This window comes from Plasmodium brasilianum, chromosome 4 (genome assembly GCF_023973825.1).
Source record: "Plasmodium brasilianum strain Bolivian I chromosome 4, whole genome shotgun sequence".
NCBI lineage: Eukaryota > Apicomplexa > Aconoidasida > Haemosporida > Plasmodiidae > Plasmodium > Plasmodium brasilianum.
Window position 1 is genome coordinate 1,017,501 of NC_090117.1, and position 21,983 is coordinate 1,039,483.

General features: G+C 28.2%; 3 protein-coding genes across 3 annotated transcripts; all 3 read left to right on the forward strand.

Moving 5' to 3' along the window:
* Positions 1-1,047: 1,047 nt before the first annotated feature.
* On the forward strand, positions 1,048-2,655 carry MKS88_001229 (uncharacterized protein; the record flags this gene model as incomplete). The annotated part of the gene is made up of 1 exon (XM_067214139.1): positions 1,048-2,655. The coding sequence occupies one exon, from the start codon at positions 1,048-1,050 to the stop codon at positions 2,653-2,655; it is 1,608 nt and encodes a 535-aa protein (XP_067075155.1).
* Positions 2,656-4,790: 2,135 nt separating this feature from the next.
* Positions 4,791-12,017, forward strand: MKS88_001230 (protein kinase; the record flags this gene model as incomplete). The annotated part of the gene is made up of 1 exon (XM_067214140.1): positions 4,791-12,017. The coding sequence occupies one exon, from the start codon at positions 4,791-4,793 to the stop codon at positions 12,015-12,017; it is 7,227 nt and encodes a 2,408-aa protein (XP_067075156.1).
* Positions 12,018-15,624: 3,607 nt separating this feature from the next.
* Positions 15,625-21,555, forward strand: MKS88_001231 (repetitive organellar protein; the record flags this gene model as incomplete). Its single annotated transcript, XM_067214141.1, has 1 exon — positions 15,625-21,555. One exon carries the CDS (start codon positions 15,625-15,627, stop codon positions 21,553-21,555), a length of 5,931 nt encoding a protein of 1,976 aa, XP_067075157.1.
* Between the last annotated feature and the right edge of the window lie 428 nt (positions 21,556-21,983).

Here is a 21,983-nt window from a genome sequence, read left to right on the forward strand (position 1 = left end):
AAGGTAACTAACCGAATTGCCTACAGAAATGTATTGATATATTAGTATATGTAGGTAAATGTATATATGCACTTGCATATATGTGTATATAAGTATGTATATTAGGCACGCACGAATTTCAAATTTCACCCTCGTCCGAGTATATCTTTTTAAGAGTAATTCCTCCTTTGGTAATATCGTGTTAAATAATATACAAAAAAAAAAAAAAAAAAAAACAATTACCGCTCTTTTCACCTCTTCATAAATAAAATTGCCTCTTTATACAAATTTTCATTGTATATATAATTTCAAGAATTTGTTTTCATAGTTTTTAAAAAAAACAAATTTTTTTTTCCGTTCTTTCATTTTGTTAAGTAATATATGTAAATATGAGTTATCCTCTCTTCGAAAACATAAAATTTAGCGGTAATCATATAATTCTTAATTATGGCTGGAATTTTTTTAAGTTGTCCATTTTTAAGGGTTTATGCGTGAAAACTGTTCGTAATTGAATACGCGTGCAGTATAGCAAAAAAAAAAGAAGTTAAAATATAAAATTAAAAGTTCAACATTGTGTATTTTGTGAGGTAATGTGGTATGTACACAATTTATGCAGTTTATGTTTATGTTTATGTTTATGCTTATATTTAAGTACATATATTTTTTTTTATTTAGTGAAAAGGAAAAATAAGTATAAAGTTGATGTATGGCAAAATATTGCAAAGAGCATTAAATGAAGTGCAAAATGCGATAAAGTGAAAACAAATTAAAACAAAATAAAACAAAAAAAAATAAAATAAAACTAAACAAAACTAAATACGAGTGCATTGTGACATCGCCCTGTTATAATTTATAATTTAGAAAATAAAAAATTTTGCAGAAGGCAAGAGGAATGTATATATTAGCATTTCAATTTATGTGTTCTTGATTTAACAGTTTATATAAAATTCTCTCGTCCATTTGCACATATATATGGGCATATAATATAAACGTTATATGTACTATAATGTGTACGTAAATAAACAAACAGGTATGAGTACGAATAGAAGGGAGGAAATATTTCTGTAAATGTTCATGATGGGAATAAACAAATCCTCTGAGCAACAAGAAAATGGCGATGATTATAACATGTCATGTTACGTTGCCTGGGTTAGAAGCATTTTTAACTCGGACGTTTCTATAAACACTAATTTGTTACATATAGAAGCTGAGAGGGAGAACAAAAAAAAGCGAAAAATAAGCGAAGAAAAAGGAAAAGTAGAAAATAAAGAACAAGAATGTAAAGAAGAAGATAAAGAAGAAGAACAACAACAAAAGGAAGAAAAAGGAGGATGTATTAAAAAGAGAAATAAAAAAAGACTAAGATGTGAGGAGAATGAAGAAAAAAAGAGGAAAATTTTGTCTGAAGAAAGGATGGTAACGTTTCTTAGCAGCCCTTTGGTGGCCGAAAAAAGGAAGAGTGATATTAAAGACGAGAATGATAATGAGTCAAATATATTTTGCTATTCTGATGATAAAAAGAGTTTTTATAATAATAATAGTATTAATAGTAATAGTAATAATAATATTAATAATAATATTGTTAGTAATCAAAATTTGAAAAAAATAGAATTGTTCAAAAATGGCAGTTCTTCCTCGTGTGAAATATCAGAAATAGAAAATGAAAAGGAATTGTGTGAAGATATGGTGGAAGAAGGTAAAAATGGAGTAGTAAGAAAGGCTAAAAATAATGTAAAGGAAAATAATGAAAAAGTATTTGGTAGTTATTGTCATATTAATATTAAAGTTCCAGAGGATACGAAGAAAGATATAACACGAAAGGATAAGCTGAACATGGTTGGCTATGATATATTAAATTGTTTTATGATATCCTCGTCTGATGAAGAAGAAAATGATGATTATGATGATGATGGTATTGATTGTCATATGAATAGTGACAAGAGTGACCAAATATATGATGATAACCATACACAGTCGAAAAGCGTTGAGTTCATTTATATTCCCTTTAATTACGAAAATTTAAAAAAAAAAATAAAATTAATGAGGGATATAGATATAGAATTTTACAACATTCAAGAAAAATCGAAAGAAAGGGGCAAGGAAATAATATCTAGTGGTGGAATCTTAGTTGCAAACAGCAATGGAAATAAGAGCTCACTTTATGATGTTACAAATGGTGCAGTTATAAGCAGTAATAATATTTACAATTCGAATAATAATATGAAGGATGGAGATGATAATAATAATAATGATAAAAATAATAGTAATGATAATAATAATAATAGAAACAATAATAATATTAATAATAACAACAATATTAATTATAATAATAACAACAATATTAATTATAATAATAATAATAATAACGAGACAGTTTTAAAAAGGAATGAAAAAATAAATAGGCAAGAAGTTTTCCCCCCAAAAAATGATACCCATGATTTTTGTTTTTGGAATGTTGAAAATGACACCTACATAACAAGACCACTATATGCGCAACATCTAAACAAAAAACATTTTACATTATTAGATGAGTCGGAAGAAATGATTAAAAACTATTCTTCAAATCAGTATTCAATTAAATTTGTGCCAAGACATTTGCTTTATGTAGTTAGTCAGGTAGCATCAAGGACATTCTTTGATCCTATATACAGGAAACAGTTGCTTTTCCATTTCTAGCATTTAAAAGAGTGTCTATTCATGTATATATATATATATATATATATATATATATATGATCATATCGCTACATATGTATGTGTACATGTGCAAATACCGATACGATCCTATGTGAGTATTTAAAAATTAAAAAAAACATGGTATCCGTTTTTAGCACATTTTGTTAACCTTCTTTTATCACCCTTTTTGAATCGCTTTTTTTTTTTTTATTTTTAATATTTTTAGTTTCAAATTTTTTTTTGTACAGCTCCGATTTTTTTTTGTTGCATATACTGGTGTAGCCCGTTTCTGTACATTTGTTACACTACAGAACGTTTTAGTGAAAAATGGTATCTATATTAAAATATTTTTATTTTTTTCCTTTTTTTTTTTTCTTTTTTTCTCTCCTTTTTTTGCATGTTAAACTGTCTAACAGTTTGAAAAAGATTTACCCATATTAAGTTACCCAGGTCCATTCGTAATGAAAGTTTTGATTAGAGATTTTTCATTTTTTTGCCATTCCTTTCCCTTACATTCCATCTTTTTATAGTATACATTTATCTTAAAAGGTTAACAAAATAAATGCACATAAATGTAGCGATGGAAGGTGTATTTTTAAATGAACTGCAAAATCATATAAGCTTTTGTTATACTTTTTAAGTACAATAATGTGCTTAAGATATTGATAAAATTGAATATTGTGAGAAAATAGAAATAATAAAAGTGTGTATCTGATAGGATGGTTTTAATGCAACACTTTTCTTTCAATTTTATCTCATTTTTTCCTCAAACTCATGTAAATATGTGATAACTTGCACTTGTCCATATATATGTACTTATTAAAAGTTGTAAAGACAATTGACAGGAAGATGTGCCTTTTTTTTTTTTTTTTTTTTTTTTAACATCTGGCTGTTTATATATACAACATTTTTCATGTGTTTTGAATCACCTTTCATTGTTGTACCCATGTATAGGTAAAAAAACTAGGACAACAGCGAGCACACATATATATATACATGTATGTATGTATGTTAATATGTTTATACGTATATATTATCACTGTTATCCTAGATATTTAACGTGGTTACTCCCTTTTAATCAGTCTATGCCTTATTTTGCCATACTAAATATATATATATATATACCAGTGCTACCAATTTGTGTTAATCTATTGAAACAAAGCATACAGAAGAATTGGGGGTAAAAAACAAAAAACAATTTTATTGAACTGTTTTTTATATTTAAAAAAAAAAAAAAGAAAAAAAAGGAATTATCAATTAAAAACCAATAACAGAACAGCTACTTCGTATAATTTTCTTTTTTTTTTTTTTTTACTTTTTTGAACTTCAAAAGAACAAATAAGCATGCGAGTAGATAAGTATGTACATATATTCCCCCACATAATACAAGTACCCTTTCATCTTTAAATGAATGAAAAAGTTGTTGATATATTTCATCGTTTATTTTGGTAAATGTATACACTGTGGTACTACTATGTTACCTTTTTTTTTTTTTTTTTTTTTTCGTTGCAAAATTGTCCCAATGTAACTTTTATCACGAATTAAATTGGTAAAATTTTCAAGTTATTTTGGAAGGTGTATATAAAAACATAAGTACAAGAAGAAACACAAATACAAATGTAAACGTTGATAGGATTGCTAATGGTTACAAGCCATGCGTCATTTTAATTTTTTCATAATATAAAATTACTTTTTACCTGACTTATGTTAAGTATTTTTGTAAAAATTTCTGAAGGCTTATGCAAGGCAGTAGTATGCAAGTGTGCATGTGAGCGTGCATATATATATATATATATATATATGTTTGTATGTATAGTGTACATAAATATATATTTATGTGTGTGTGTGTGTGTGTGTGTGTGTGTGTGTGTGTATATATATATATATATATATATATGCACTCTTGGAATTTTGTTCTTTTAATTGTGCAATTGAGCTTTCGACGAAACTGCACAATATTTTAAAACTTCCACTTTTTATAGAAGGATAGAAATTCCGCTCCCTTCTCCATATTGGTTACATAAAACGCCCATATCACTTTAAGTATGTTTTAATAAATGTACATATTTAAAAATTTTGTTCTATATAAATTTATGTTTCTTCCTGAGTGTGTAATGGTTAAATGAACGCATTAACATGTTCTCAGTTGAATCAGAAAAAACTACAGGATATAAGAAAAAAAACTCAAGTAAGAAAATATGTGAGGAAGAAAAACGTTTACAGACAGATGTATTGTTTAGAAATGAAGAGAATGAACATATTTCACTTGACAATAATATTGTGCTAAATGATAACATCTTGGTAATACCAAACAATGGAATATGCGAAGAAATGAAGCATAATTCTGGGGATAAAGAAAAAACAGAAGTGGAAGAAGGGTCAAAACAATTTAAGGAAAGCGATAAAATTTCACTTAACAAATTATCAAGTAAAAAAGGGGCATACTATAATATTTATCAGTATGAGGATAAAAATAATAACAATGTAAAATTTTCGCAAAATGTGAATGCAATAAAGAAACCTTTTGAGAAGCATCACGAACATGTTAAGGATGATAGCTATATGACTATCAGCAAAAATGTGGTGAGAAATATGTTTCTTAAAAGTAATATTACCAGTAATAGTGAACAGATGGCAGATATTAGAGTATGCATAAATAAGCCAAGTAACTCAAATATATATACAAGCAATATATATTTAAGGGAAAAATCAACTAGTCATCATAAAACGGGTAACAACAATTTGCTAAGGTATTATTACAGTAAAGAAATAAATGAAGGGGAAAATTTAATGAAAAAGGAATTATCAACTTTTGAAAAAACTGCTTCTGTAAATATTAAATGTCATGATGAGTCTCATGAACATTTAAACATGTTATACAGTAATGATAGCAGAATATTTAGAACAGATTTTACTTATACGAATAAGGATTGGGATAATATATACCCCCTTGCTGAGGATCGTCAGAAAATTATTGATGATATGAACAAATATAGTTCTTTTATTAGTATATTAAATAATAATACATACAAAAGTAATTCCAGTATGCACAGATTAAACATAGTCATGCGTGATATGCACAAACCGCATAATGAAAAATTTGAAAAACAGATATACGATGAACAGACAAAAATGGAAGAAGAACATAATGATTACGCTACTGAAGGTAGAGTATATTTCGATCTGGAAAAGAGTAATGCTATGTACGTTAACCAAATGAATGAAAGGAAGGAAAGTATGAAAGGTTTTAAGTGTGAAACAGAAGAAATAATTTTTAGTAATAATTTAAATACCGATAAAAAGATACATGAAGGGACAAACAGTAAAGAGAATGATATGGATTATTTTAACTTAAAGAAAAGAAGTAAGTTTATTAATTCTCACAATGTAGATGTGTTGAGGGGAGGCAAAAACTCGGTTTATGGAGCTGATGAAAAGAGGGATGAGATATACAGGGATAACCAAAGTGGAGGAAATTATATAAAACAGTGTACATTGAGCATGCCCTTGTTAAAAAATAAGACTACAGAAAATGCATGGAAGAAGAAAATTCAGGAAATTAACAAAGAAAGATTTCTCAGTATAAGGATGAAACCTAATGTGTTATACAGTGAAAAGTATGGAAAAGTAAAAAATACAAAAAAAGATTTTTCTTTTTCATATACAGGAGAAAATGATGTTCCTAGGTTGATGGTGTTAAAGGAAAATGAGTGTTCTACTAATAGAAGTTCATATGATAGTATGTATGGGAAAAATGATATGACAAAAATGTTTGCCAATATTAGTAATCTGAATATGATAAAAAATAATGTGATATTTTACCAAAAGAGAAAATGCAATAATGTTTTTAAGAAGAACAATAACATTAATATGAGAAGAAACTTTAACCGAAATATGTGCAAAACTGATAAGGCGGGGCATGTAGCTGATAATAAAGAGGCAAAGAAATCGTTCGAAGAAAACATTTTTCACTTGAAAAACAAATTTTTGTCCCCTGAGAAATATGTGTTCATATTTAAGGAAAAGCAGACGTCAAACAATGAGTCTAAGAATGAATCACACGGTGAGTTGAAGAACAATGAAAACGTTACTTCCTGTCCCTCTCAGGATAACAAAAGTAAAGACATTACTTGTGCAGGAGAAAAGGAACACAATTCTGTCCATATGGTAGAACAGCCAGAACAGCTGATAAAAGCAGAAATGTGCTTAAAAAGAATAAAGGATGAAAATAGATTTGCATTAAAGCACATGAGCAAAAATTGCCATATGATGGATAAATATCATGAGAATAGGAATCCAAATTTTAGCGATTTTTCGCTTGAATCATCTAATGATTCATCAATTGTAGAGAATGTCAATGAAGAAGAAAAAGAAAAAAAGAAAGAAAAAAAAGAAAATTATCGTATATCGTTATTATCATACGATGGAATAAAAAATGACGTAAAACAATATGATAGAGAAGAAAGACAAATTTTAAAAAGTAAGATAAATAGCTTAGATAGGAAATTGTTCGTAAAAAATGAACTGAATGACAGTACAACATTTAATTTAAGAAAGGGGAATTTTCAGTGCATTAAAGAAGATAATATTAATAAAGTGAGTTTTACTCGAAGAAATAGTGAAAATTGCACTTCAGAAAAGAAAAGAAATAAATTTTCGTACAAATTATATAGTAACGACGAAATGTTTAGAAGTACCCATATGAATGAAGCGGAGAAGGAAAGGGAAAAGTTGAATAATACTATTTGTATTAATACCTACCACATTATAGACAAAAATATAGAGAAAAAAATCAATTGTTTGAATAGCCTTCATAATAGTAATGTATTTAGTATAGTTAGTGCAACGCAAGGCAAGTACACGATTGAACAAATAAAAAAGATCGATGAATCATTCGGAAAAAGTGAAGGTACCTCGGAATTGATTAATTACAGTAGGAATGTGATTAGAACAGATCGAGGCATAAATAATGAGATAAACTGTAAGACTTTATTTTATGGGAAAAATTCAACTTGCGCAAACAAAAAATTGAACAACGTTTGTTATAACTATGGGGGTGTAACTTGCAAGATCTTTAATAAGGACAGTAAACTTAATGATAGAAAAAATGAAAAGTGTAGTTTAAAAAAAAATTTGAAAAGTAGTAACTGGTATGATTTTAAAGATAGTTTTTTTGAAAAAATTAATAAATCCTTTTGTTTAAAAATGAAAAGGGAAAATTGTAATTATCACAACTTATTGGGAAACAATTTGTCAAGTGAAAAAACGAATGAATATAATAATAACACGAAAATATATGAAAAAAGCATTTTCTTATTAGAAAATGAAAAGATAAAAGAATCTCCTTTTTTTCCTTCACAAAAAGAAAAAACAAGACAGGACAAATTTAATATAGATGATCATACTGCTGATATGTTCATAAAATGTTTTAAAGTGAATACACCACATAATATAGGCAGTAGTAAACATGATAACCATTTTTTTGAATTTACTAATAAGAAGTTAATTATAAAACCATCAGCCTTTAATTATGCTAAAAAGCGCTACATGTATTTTGAAAAAAACTCAGAAATAAGAAGCACAAATAGCTATACGGATGTGGCAAATATTAAAGGACGCTATATTTACAATCCTAACGAAATGAATGATACAAATAAGGTGTTTATTAACAATATGACGAATAATTATTGCCTAGATGTGAAAAAGGACTCAATGCATAACATACATAAGAAAAAGCGTTTTCAGGTTAACATAGATGCGGATTTTAAAAGGGATGGAAGCTATTTGAATAATAACTATACAAACTGTTGTTTTACTATTTTAGAAAAGGATGAAAAGGGACTTACACCAGTAAGGAGTAGAAATGACGTAAATAATGGTAAACTTCTAGAGAATGAACAGGCTACTGATGGGTTTGCTATTTGTGAAAATGATTTACTCAAAAGGAAGAATGAATATAAAAATTACGAACTAAGTTTAAAAACAAACCACAGTAGTAGCATTAATATCAGATGTAACCGTAACAGCATTAATGGCAGTAATAGCATTCATAACAGTAATAGCATTCATAACAGCAATAGCGTTAATAGCAGTAATAGCATTCATAATGGCAATAGCATTCATAACAGTAATAGCATTCACAAAAGCAGTAGCATTCGTAACAGCAGTAGCATTCACAAAAGCAGTAGCATTCGTAACAGCAGTAGCATTCGTAACAGCAGTAGTATTCGTAACAGCAGTAGCATTCGTAACAGCAGTAGCATTCATAACAGCAATAGCATTCATAACAGCAATAGCATTCATAACAGCAATAGCATTCATAACAGCAATAGCATTCATAACAGTGATAGCAGTACTAACAATTTAAAAAATCAAATCAATTTTGTGAATAGTGAAATTGATTTACTTGATAGGCATAAACTAAGGTTCTATTTGTCCAAAGGGAAAAACGCTATTAACAATAAGCTGTTTAATGTAACAGATGAAAAGGGTATATTGTCAATTTTTAAATATTTTAATTTTTTTGGTGATAGTAGCAAAATAGGTTGTGCACCTATTCCCTCCCATGCGGCAAAGACTGCGGGTGGGCATATCCAGTACGAGTGTGTATACAAGGATGAATTGCCCTCTAGTGGTGACAAGGTGAAAATTGCTTATGGAAATGAAAGCGAAGGTGATGATAAGGAAGATAAGGATGATAGGGACGATAGAGACGATAGAGACGATAGAGACGTTAACAACGATGATTATGATGATGGTGGTGATAAACGACACACATGTGCGTTAACGGATGCACATTGTCCTGATAATTCTAAAAGTTGTGATAAGATGAATTATGAAAACCATGATAATGCTAATGAAGAGGAGGACAAAATTGAGAACAACAAATGGGATGAAATGAATACAGATATGAGCACTACTCATGAGGGGGATGCAATTCGCACGAATATATACGAGGATGGGAGGGTCGGAAGTCGTACAAGCAGTGGTAATGATAATATTAACCGTTCAAAAGAATGTAAATTGAAAGAAGACATAGACAGTCCTACACTTAGCAGGGAAAACGCATTTATGGATACTACAAGAAATGTGACAAATGGAAAAGGTAATGTCTCCAATTCACATAACGAAGATAATATCTTCATCTTAACTAGTAAAGATAATATCTCCACCGTGAAACTTGCTGATGAAATTGAGGAGGAAAAGGGACATGATGTTATTAGACAGGACACTTTTACGAATATAGTACATGAACAGTGCATACATGAGAATAAACTGAACACGCAGGTGCAAAAAAGCGATTTATTATGTGAGAAAACTGATACCAATATGAGCTTCGCAGATACAGAGAAGATAAAGAAACAAAGTAATGCTGTCCTTATATGTAATAATAATAACAAAGTAGAAAAGGTTAATATTCAGAAGAATGATTTTTCTACACATAGCAATCTTATATTTGACAATTTTGAGAAAATTTCTGAAAGAATTAATTTCATTTTAGATGATACTGTCCATTTTTTTAAAAAGAACCCATATATACATAACGGGTATGGGAAAGCTAAAGTGTGTAAAAATAATAAAAGGAAATTAGAAAAAAAAAAATTAAAAAAATGGTCTTCCGTTTATAAAATTAATAAAGTCGTTTGTAAAGGAGCACACGGAGTAGTGTTCTCTGCGTGGAGAAGTGAAAAGGAAAGTGAACTTGAGAAAAATTTCAGATTGCACTTTTTAGAGTCATGTGGGGGTAGGGATGGCATAATGGAAGAGGTGGAAGAAGAATTGGAAGAAGAGGAAGATAATGAGGAAGATGATGGGGAGAATGATGAGGAAGATGATGAGGAAGATGATGAAGAAGATGATGGGGAGGATGACGAGGAAGATGATGGGGAATATGATGGGGAATATGATGGGGAGGATGATGTGAAAAACGATGTGGAGAATGTGGGAGAAAACAAAAATGAAAAGGAGACCAACAAAGAGATCCTAAAAGAGAACGAAAGGCATACCAACAAAGAGATCCTAAAAGAGAACGAAAGGCATACCAACAAAGAGCTCCCAAGAGAGAGCGAAAGGAAGACCAGCGCGAAGGTACAACACGTATCATACTACCCGCATGATGGCATGAAGGAAGCAGAAGGTGCATCATTGAAAGAGACAGAAAAAATAGAAAAATTATACGAAAGCAACTTAGAAAATGAAGAAGAGGTAGAAATGGGAAGAGGGGATGAGTCAAAGAGAGGTTTTAATTTGGTAAAAGGGGAAAAAGAAGAAAGTGAAGATAGTAATGATGAAAATAATTACGATGCTGATAATTTAGTAACACTTAAAATTTTAAATTTATGCTATTTAAGTAAAAAAAAAAATGTAAGAAGAATTTTGAGAGAAGTATATTATTTAAATATGTGTGACCATCCAAATATTGTTAAGTATTATGAATCATTTTTTTGGCCTCCTTGCTATTTAATAATAGTTTGTGAATACCTGTCAGGTGGGTCCCTATTTGATTTATATAAAAATCATGGGAACATAAGTGAAGATATATTAGTATATATCTTAGATGATGTTTTAAAAGCTTTGAATTATTTGCATAACGAATGTACTTTATCTCTTATACATAGAGACATAAAACCTACAAATATTGTTCTCTCAAAAAATGGAGTAGCAAAAATAGTAGATTTTGGTTCTTGTAAAAATTTAGAAAATATAAAATCGAAAGAAATAGTAGGGACAGTTTATTATATTGCTCCAGAAATTTTAAACAGAGAAAAATATGACTGTTCAGTAGATATATGGTCTTTAGGTATTACTATATATGAAATTGTTATGGGTGTTTTACCTTGGAAAAGAAATAAAACTATGGATGAATGTATACAAAATATTATTAACTCTTCTCCAAAAATTAATATTGGTTCTGGTTTCAGTAAACATTTATGTTATTTTGTTGAATCATGTTTACAAAAGAACCCACAAAATAGAGCGACTGTATCAAAATTATTAAATCACAAATTTATGACAAAAAAAAGATCAATTAAAAATAAACCTAATTCTATTTTGGAAATTAGACAAATCCTTAGGTCAAACAATAGGAAAACAAAAAGTACGATTTTTCGAAATTTTTTAAAAAATATCTTTTTTTTTAATGGAAAAAATAAGAGGAAAAGAATTGAAGTCATCAGCTCCAAATCTTGTCAACCCGAAATGTTTTATCAAAACATAAAGAGAGAAAATTTCGACTTTTTTGAAATAAAAGTACGGGATGAGAATAGCAAATCTTTGAACAGCCTGAATTTTGAATTTTCTAATGAATATGCGGAAAATAATTATTCTTCCAACCGTTTTCCGGCCAACGGAGGCAGAAAATAAAATAACTGTGAACCATCATTGTAGAAACGCCCAACTGTGAGTAATTCGTACACTGAATAGAAGACAACGACAACGTAGGCATATATTATGACTGTCAAATGCCAATACCTGCCTTTGATTTTGGAAGAGTTAAGCTATGTCAGGGTTAGGGGGAAGAAAACAAGAAAAAATAAGAAAAAAAAAAAAAAAGAAGGGCAGCCATTTGAGATGGATGCACAGAAATGTTAAGTTTCCCAAATGGCGTTGAAAAAAAATTTGTTCATTTTACTTCCTATACTTCGTTTGGCTTGTTTCATTTCATGTTTTCTTTTAAAAGGATATGTATTTTTGTAAAAGCATTAGGAGTAAGGAAAATTTATGTTTTCGTTTTAAATAGGAATCATCATGCCTAACATGGACTAAGTTGTTTTAGTTGTAAGTATAAACGAATTAATATATCATTAAATTTGTGCATCCGTCTGACACAATTTTAATTTATGTATACGTAGCTTAGTTGTTTGGTGTTCTCGTAGTTTCGCATTCATAGGAGCATTCCCACATATATTTATATGTTTGCATATATATATATATGTTCATATGTTTGTATGTGTGTATAGATGTTCATATGTGTAATTCCACATTTTTATTTTCCCCTGTTGGCTATTTCTGTCATTAATACAAGCTCCATTTTAAGTGAACTCATTATTCTTAATTAAAGGTTTACATTTTCTTCTAAAAGAAAATTATTTTAGTTTGTAATCAAAATTACTTAATAAAATTATCATTTGTATTATTATAGTAATCCAATATTTTTATCTTTAGGCGATACATAAAATATATTTTAACCGATTTTTAAATAAGCAAAAAAAATTTAGTGGCCTTGTACATGTGCTAATATACAAGACGCTGTTTGCATGTATTTCTATATGTACATAAGTTTTATATAATTAACCTTTCGCAGTTTATTTTGGTTACTCTTTTCTAAGGTATGTTTGTATGTATATATATATACATATATATATATGAATACGTTAGTGTAAAAATGCTTATATATATGTACAAACGTACTACGTGTACCTACAACTGCGTAATAATGAAAATTTTACTCAGTTTCATGTTGGCAATTTTTTTCTTTTTTTTTGGCTTAACCGAAAAAAATATTGAACATTTTTCTCATTTAATAATTAAAAAATAAAATTCACAGAAAATGTTCTTGTAATCTAATCTTATGTATGAATTATAAGTTACAAAAAATGAGATCATTGCTAAAATGATACAAAAAGGTACGTATTTTTTTATATTATTTTCCTTTTTGTTTTTTTTTCTAGCTTGAACAATTTAATAAATGGGAACAAACAAATATGCTATTAAAAAATGTTTCATAAAAAACGATATTTTTTATTCTTGATTTTTTTTTTTTTGCAAAAAATTGATAATTTAATACTTAAAAACAAATATTATTATATTCTTCATCAGTTAAAAATGCTTATGGAATATAAAGTTGTTTTACCCTTTCCTGTCTATTATGTTATATTTTTTTAAACCCGGCAAAAAGTAAGCTAAGCAAGCTCAGCAAAATGTATGAATAGGTAACGAGATGAATAACTGAGCATATATCAATGTATTAACCCTCCCTACTATATATAGAAATTAGCTTTTTTTTTCTTCTTTTTCTATTTTTTAAGATTTTTATTTTTTTGTTCACAATTCAAAATTGTGACAAAAGGAAGGTTGTCAAGGGTAAGAAACAAAATTAATTTCGTTTATGTTAATATATACCAATTTTTTTGAGGTAATTTTAATTTATACTAAATTTTAGGTAAACATAATGTATTTATGTATGTTGGTAATGTATGCACTTACGTACTAACTGTTTGTTTATAATAAATAGTATATGTTAGCAGTGGTCGCCATAGCTCTTTTATTCTCATTTTCCAGTTTTTTCATTATGCATATAAATAAAATGTATGTAATTATTTACTATACACACATTTGGTCATTCTACTTTTTTTTGAAGCATTTTTAAAAGAGTTTTAAAAAAAAAAAAAATAGCAAAAGTTTTGAAAATAATAAACTTCAATGAACATAGGAAAAATTCGCAACTTATATTTTTTGCTCCCTCAGTTGTTTATTCAGTTGTTTATTCGTTTGTTTATTCGTTTGTTTATTCGTTTGTTTATTCATTCGTATATTTATTCGCTTATTCATTCGTATATTTATTCGCTTATTCATTCGTATATTTATTCGCTTATTCATTCGTATATTTATTCGCTTATTCATTCGTATATTTATTCGCTTATTCATTCGTATATTTATTCGCTTATTCATTCGTATATTTATTCGCTTATTCATTCGTATATTTATTCGCTTATTCATTCGTATATTTATTCGCTTATTCATTCGCCTATTTATTTGCTTATTTATTCGCCTATTCATTTATTTATTTATTCAATTACTTTATTTATTTACTGTTTTTAAATATTTTATTATTATTTTTTTTTTTTTTGTGTTTACATTAATTCTTTTTGCGAGTAACTAGGAAAAGATAATTTTTTTTTTTTTTTCGTGTAAAAGGTTAAGTAATACATGTTACACATGTAATTTTCCACTCTTTTTATTTTCCGTTTTCTATATATTATTTACTTCCATTTTACGGCATTTTCACATTTTCTTTTTTTTTTTTTTTCTTCATAATTTTTCACATACGTAAGTGATAACTATTTTATTTTCCACGTGTTATATTATATAATTAATAAATGCATTGGCACGAATTAATTTCTCAATTTATTTTTAAGTTTTCTGTTTTTTTTTTTTTTTATTTTTTTTTTTTTCTCAATTGTGTAAGTTTTTCCCCTTTTAGTAAAGCCCTATTTCTGTCACGTTAAATGAAATTTCTTTATGTACATCTATATATATGCCTACTGATATCTTATATGCATATATATGTACGCATTTATACGTATATATATATATATATATATATATATATATACATGTACTCGTAAATACACATGCACTATATATAGAGGAAGATTTTCTAACAATGTTTCCCTATTCAGTAATTGTCCTTTTATGAGAGAATAATTAACTTATTGAAAAAAAAAGAACTTCATTATTTTCCTCTTTGTTTTTTTGTTTGTCATGAAACAGTAATAGTTATCATTAAAATTGTTTAAATTAAAAAAATATTATCTCCGTGAATTTGCGTATCATTTTATTGTTGCAATTAATTAAAAAGATAAATTAAGTTGTCCCTGTCTCTACTACTGTTGTAGTTGCTGCTGTTACTCTAAGTACTGCTCTTTTACGCAGTTATTTTATTATTTTACTATTTATTTATTTTATTATTTTATTATTTATTTATTTTATTATTATTATTTTTTTAAATGCTCCTAATAATTTCGTGAAGTTGCGCGATTAAAGGGAAAAAGTTTCAGCGAATGCTCTGTTTGATGCTGTACATATATATATGTATAGGGTACATATTCTTGTGTGCGATTAGACCCAATATATATGTAGGAATCCTTAAATAGTGAATAGGCTCTGAGAGTAAACCTGAGGACAGTGTTAAGTATTAGCTGACAGGTATCATAGTAGCAGGAAGAGGAAAGCGAATAATTAAATACAAATGGTTTTTAAATTTAAAAAAAAAAAGAAAGAAAAAAGCTCAGACGTATTAAGTAAACACTTATTTAACGACAATGGACATTTTGAAGAGAATGAAAAGAAAGAGAAGAGACATTCTTGGTATAAGAAGATTATAGATAACACTGTAAGTAAAAACAAAAATGAAGAAAAGGAGACGGAAAACAGATATGAAAATGAGAAGGATAGTGAGAAGGAAAATGGGAAGGAAAATTCAGAAGAAAAACAAATGAATAAGCATTACGAATTAGAAGAACAACTAAAAGAGACACTAAAATCAATCACATCATTATCAACAAAAATAGTTTATTACGAAACAAAAATTGAAGAATTGGAAAAAGAATTAAAGGTCGAAAAGGATAAACACATGGACAATGTATATGAAAAACAATTAAAAGAAAAAGAAGAATTTGTTAAGCAAAAAATAGGTCTGTTAAACGAAAAGGAAACTCTACTAAATGAAAAAGAATTAGATATTAATTTGAGAGAAAAAAAAATAACAGATAGAGAAATTTTTATTTCTCTAAAGGAAGAAAAAATAAATGGTATAGAAATTCAGTATGTGGAAAAAAATAAAGAAAAGGAAAAATTGCATTTTGAAATTGCTGATATAAAAATATCTTTAGATAAGTTAAAATTTGAAGTTAAGGATAAAAAGGAAAGTTTAGAAAACATTAGTAATAAGGTTATATTAAAAGAAAATACGTTAAGAGAATTAAAAGAATTTATAAAAGAAAAAAGCGAAATGATTGATTCGCTTAATGAAAAGATTAATGAAAAAGAAAAAAAATGTGAACAACTGGGAATAGACATAGAAGAGAAGAGAAAATTAGTAGAACTATTAGATAATAAAGCTAATGAGAAAGAAAAATATTTTGAAGAAAAGGTAAAAGGATTAGAAAAAGAGCAAAATTCACTTTACGCAAAATTAAATTTAATTCATGAACGAGAAAAGGAAGTGGAAAAGAGAGAGAATGATTTCCTTCATATGGAAGATGAGCTGAACTCTCTTCGAGATAGCTTTTCAAAAAATACTTGTCAGCTAAGGATATATAAAATGGAGATATCAGATTTAAGCAACACACTGATAGAAAAGGAAAGAGAAATTTTAGACATAAAAAACACGTACGACGATGAAATTAACGCGTTGAAGGTGCAAATAAAAAGGGGAGGAATCAAAGAACGGAGAGAGGAAAAAAGCGACGAACGACGCGAGAACAAAGACAGAAACAAAATCTTATGTTTCAGTAACGGGCGAAATAGCGAAATAAGTGGAGAGGACAACACATCGGTGGCTTCAAATGATGAAAACACAAATGAAGGAAAAAATTTAGTCCATTTGTTAGAGGAAAAAGAAAGAGAAATACAAAACTTAAAGGATAAGTATCAAAAAGAGCTAGAAAATATAAATAAGGAACTAAATGAAAAGAAGAGAGAATATATAGAGTTAAAAAATACTTATATCAATGAATTAAACAATTTGAACGATGAAATTGAAGAGAGTAGCATTAAGCTAAGCGAATTAAAGAGTATTCATGAGAGTGAAATTACAAAGTTACAAAATGAAGTAAAAACGTTAAATCAGGAAAAACATATCTTAAATAATGAAAAACAAGTATTAAGCAACGAAATAAATAAATTAAATGAGGAGAAGAATTCACTGAATACAGAAAAGGATATACTAGACAACAAAATAGATTCGTTAAATAACGAAATAAACACATTAAATAAGGAGAAAATTTTATTAAGTAATGAAATTGGCAACTTAAACAATATGATAAGTGAATTAAAGAATGAAATTAGTATAACTGACAATGAGATAAACGAATTAAAAGATGAGATAAATACATTAAATAATGAGGTGAAAGGGAAAGAAAAGCTTCTTTTAGAAATGGAAAATAATTATAAAAACGAAATATATATTTTAAAAGAAAAATTGAAGGACAAGAATGATAACAACTTAGATTTAGGCAACGAATTACATAATTTAAGGAATGTACTAAATGAGAAAGAAAAGGAGTATGGTCAAATGAAAGAAGAGTACAGCATAAAAGTTAAGGAGTTTAATGATGAACTACTGATGAAGGAAAAAAACTATAAAGAAGAATTAAATGATATACGTATAAAATCTCATGAAAAAGAGAGAATATTAATTTTACAAAATGACCAACTAAAAGAAGCAAAATTAAGAAGTGAAGAAAAATACTTAAAATTATACGATGAAAAAGTGCATCTGGTTAGAAATATATGTGCCAATTTTCATATTTCTAATTATGATGAAATAAAAAGTGAGGATCTTGTGAAAAATGTGGAGGAGTACCTACATAAACAGTATGAAATGATAAACGATTTGAAAAACGGCTCTAGTAGGGGTGTTCGTGGGGGAGAGAGAGGATATGCAGACGCGGTAAGTGAAGAAGCATGTTCTGGGATTGGAGATATTCGTAGGTTGTTTGAGGAGCACGAATGTGAAGAAGAAGGTGAGCAGCAAAATGAACAGGAAAAGAGTAAATCCAGTGAGAAAGTGATGTGCGACTTAATAAGAGACATGCACAACTTGAGTGAAAGACACGAAGAAGAGATAACAAAAATGAAGGGCTTTTTATTTTTGAAAGAAAAAGAAATAGAAGACGCTAAAAAGAAAATTGAAGAACTGAAAAATGAGATAAATCATTTAAATAGTTTTAACCGTATAAACAATTTAAATAGTGCTACATCACTTCACAGGGGAAATGATGTGGAAATGAAATTAAAGATGTACTTAGAAGAAATTAATCACTTGAATTTGACTATAAGCAACCTTAAAAAGGTGAATAATGAAGAGCAGTTGAAAAAGGAAAAAGAAATAATGAGATTGATTAGTGAGCTATCGAAATACAGGCATCTTGAAGATACAAAAAGAACATCATCTGATGATGAAGGTAGTAAAAATGATTTTAATAAAATATATCTTAAGAACGAATCTGAAAATGAATATATTTCTGAGTCTGATGTAGAAGGAGGAAAAAATTTAAAATATTTTTTATATTCACAAATTTATAAGGTAAGAGGGAAAAAAAGGCAAACATTGAAAAAGGAAAAGGACATACAAGTAAATTTGGCACTTCACGATATGACTAATGATGAAAATGAGTTACATAAAAATTGTAGGTATGAAATTGAAAAACAAAAGAAAGAATTAGGACAGAATGGAAAGGTTATTGAAGATCTAAAAAGTAAAATATGCGCTCTAACGAATGAAGTGATGGATCTGAAAAATGCTAAAAATGAATTAAACGAAAAATATACCAGTTTGGTGCCAGCTGCAGAGGAAGTGGAAAAACTAAAAGGAGAGTCAGAAAAAATGAATGAACAGATATGGAAGTTAAGTGAGGAAGCGGAGAAATTGAAAGAAGAGGCGGGGAAATGGGAAGAAGTAGCCGCGAAATGGGAAGAGGAAACTGAAAAATCGAGGGAGGAGGCAACAAAGCTAATGGAAGAAAATGTAAAGCTGAAAAATTGTGCGGATGAACTGAATAGGGAATTCTATACGAAGGAAAAGAATTATATGTCTAAATTAAATGAAAATATCGGCATAATAGAAAACTTAAAGGATGCAATTCATGTGAATGAAGATGAGTTAAAGAATGCAGAAAATGAGAAAAATAATTACATTAATGAAATAAACAAGTTAAAAAATGAGTATGAGGCATTAAAATTAAATCATGATTTATTAAACAAAAATTATACTTCATTAAATGAGATGTATAAGAATTTAAAACAAACAAGTTGTCATATAAATGATTCCTTTTGTTGTGAAGAAGGAAAATTTTCTGAGGATAATGATAATGATGAAGTGAATATGAGCAAGGAGTATACGTCCATCGATGGTAATGAGACAAAGAAATTGGAGAAAACAGATGAACAGCATTCAAACGAGGAAGAAAAAGTTAGCAAATGCGCAGTTACTAGTGAAATAGGAAAGTCTGATATAGGAAAAGGTAGGAGTGATAATAACTCAGATTTGATAGGAAAATATCAAAAAGAAGTAGAATATTTGAAGGAAGAAATAAATAGAATAAGTCTATTATATAGCAACGAACTAAATGAAAAAAACAGTTATGATATAAAAATAAAAGATTTGACTAACCAGTTAAAGGAGCTCGAAGTGAAGGAAAAGGAAAATGATGAGAAGGTAATTTTTCTAACTAATTTGAATGATGAAATGAATAGTAAAATGAATGCTAAAATGAATGCTAAAATGAATGCTAAAATGAATGCTAAAATGAATGCTAAAATGAGTAGAAAGAATAAAAAACCTAAATTGAGAAAATTCTTATCTAGGGAAAAAAAGGATTCTTCTTCAAATTTACATAAAAATTTGGAGAATAAAGAATTAAGTGAAGTCTGTTGTTCAGGTAATGAGGGAATTATAAATGAACAGGATGTACACAATGAAGTAAATGTTAACAAATATTACACATTATCTTCAGAGATGAACGAATACAACTATTTCGTAGAGAATGTTAACAAATTAGAAGATAATAATTTTCGTTTAATGAAAATAATTCATGAAAGTAATAACAGATATAGTGATAGAGTGATCGGATCTTATTTTTATTCCAACAATGTAGAAGATTTGTTTAAAATAAATAATAATACAAATATCGATATAGAAAACCCAGATGGAAATACTGTTATAGTTCTTTGTGTAATTTTAAATGAAATATTAAATGTTTTATTTTTAAATGATCAGTTTGTAAATTCTTTTGAAAAAATAAATAAAAATGTTTGGAAGCATATGTTCATACCTGAAGAAATTAAATTGTTAGTTTTAAGATATTTTTTTTTCTTAAATAAACTAAGAGATTATGTAAAAAATTTAAATGATCAATTTAACAGCGAAAGGTATGACGATTCGTGGTTTTTGTTTCAAAATTATTTCGAGACGTCCAGTAACATAAAGAGAGAGCTGGTTTATTTTGTTCTCGAAAAAAAGGAAATGGAAATAGTAGAAAATGGTGAAAATGGCGAGAATGACAAAAACTGTAATAGTATTAGCCAAAATAATAGTAACATTTGTAGCAGCACAAGGGGGAAAATTTCCGAAATTTTGAATTTTTCCAAAGAAGAAATTAGGCTAAAAACAATAGCGCAGTTGAGAAGAGATTTAAATTTTGAAAAAAAATCAAAACATATATTAAATCATGATTTCCAAGTGCTACTATATAAGTATCAAGAATGTGTAAGAAAATTAAAAAGAGTTAAAAACGTGATAAGACAGTTAAATTTAAATGATGTACCGTGTGGAAGTTATGCCTTAAATAGCGAAATAGACGAATACTCAGAACAGAGTGATGGAAAGTTTTTCAACGTACCAAGGTCAAGGGGTGATGTGGATGTTGGGGTTGATGCTGAAAAAAATTATAAGGAATATGTTTTGTTAGATAATAATAATAACCCAGAACAGGAGAGCAGAGGAAATGGTACAGTTAATAGCACATGCACGTTTATGGAGAAACAAAGTTTAAAGAAAAATAATGATGTTACGGGTAAACGTGAAATAATGGGAAGGCGTGAAATAATGGGAAGGCGTGAAATAATGGGAAGGCGTGAAATAATGGAAAGGCGTGAAATAATGGGAAGGCGTGAAATAATGGAAAGGCGTGAAATAATGGGAAGACGTGAAATAATGGGAAGGCGTGAAATAATGGGAAGGCGTGAAATAATGGGAAGGCGTGAAATAATGAGAGGGAGAGAAACTACTGATAAAAGTAAAGCTCTTGATCAAAATAACCCCATAGGTTTAATAAATTTAAGGAAATTTCCTCAGATAAATCAAACTAATGATACGAAAAAAATCAAAAATATTTTTAACGAAATTGTTGGAGGAAGAACGAGCGTCGGTTTTGTTCACAAAAACGCGTTTTACTAATTTGCTGAAAGGAGAAAGAATTTGCGAATAGTGTTGTTTCTTCTTAGGTATGCGTGAGAATATATATATATATATGTACGCTGGTGTATATGCTGTGTGTTTAATCGCGCATATAAATCACTTGTACGTATTTTTTTCGCCGAAATATTTATCGTACAAATAAATTTGTTCATCGTTATTCAAGAATACATGTGGCAGATTTTCTTTAAATACTTTTTTATTTTCTCGTGTGAGTTATATATATATATATATATAAACGTGCATACTTATGTACACATGCCCGCGATATAAGTATATCACTATGAAATAAAATTGTTATTCATAAATTACTACAAGCGGAAGCATTTTTATTTGCACATAAAATGGAAATGTGTTGTAGGCACATATATATTATGAAATTTTTTTTAAAAAATTATCCACATTTTTTT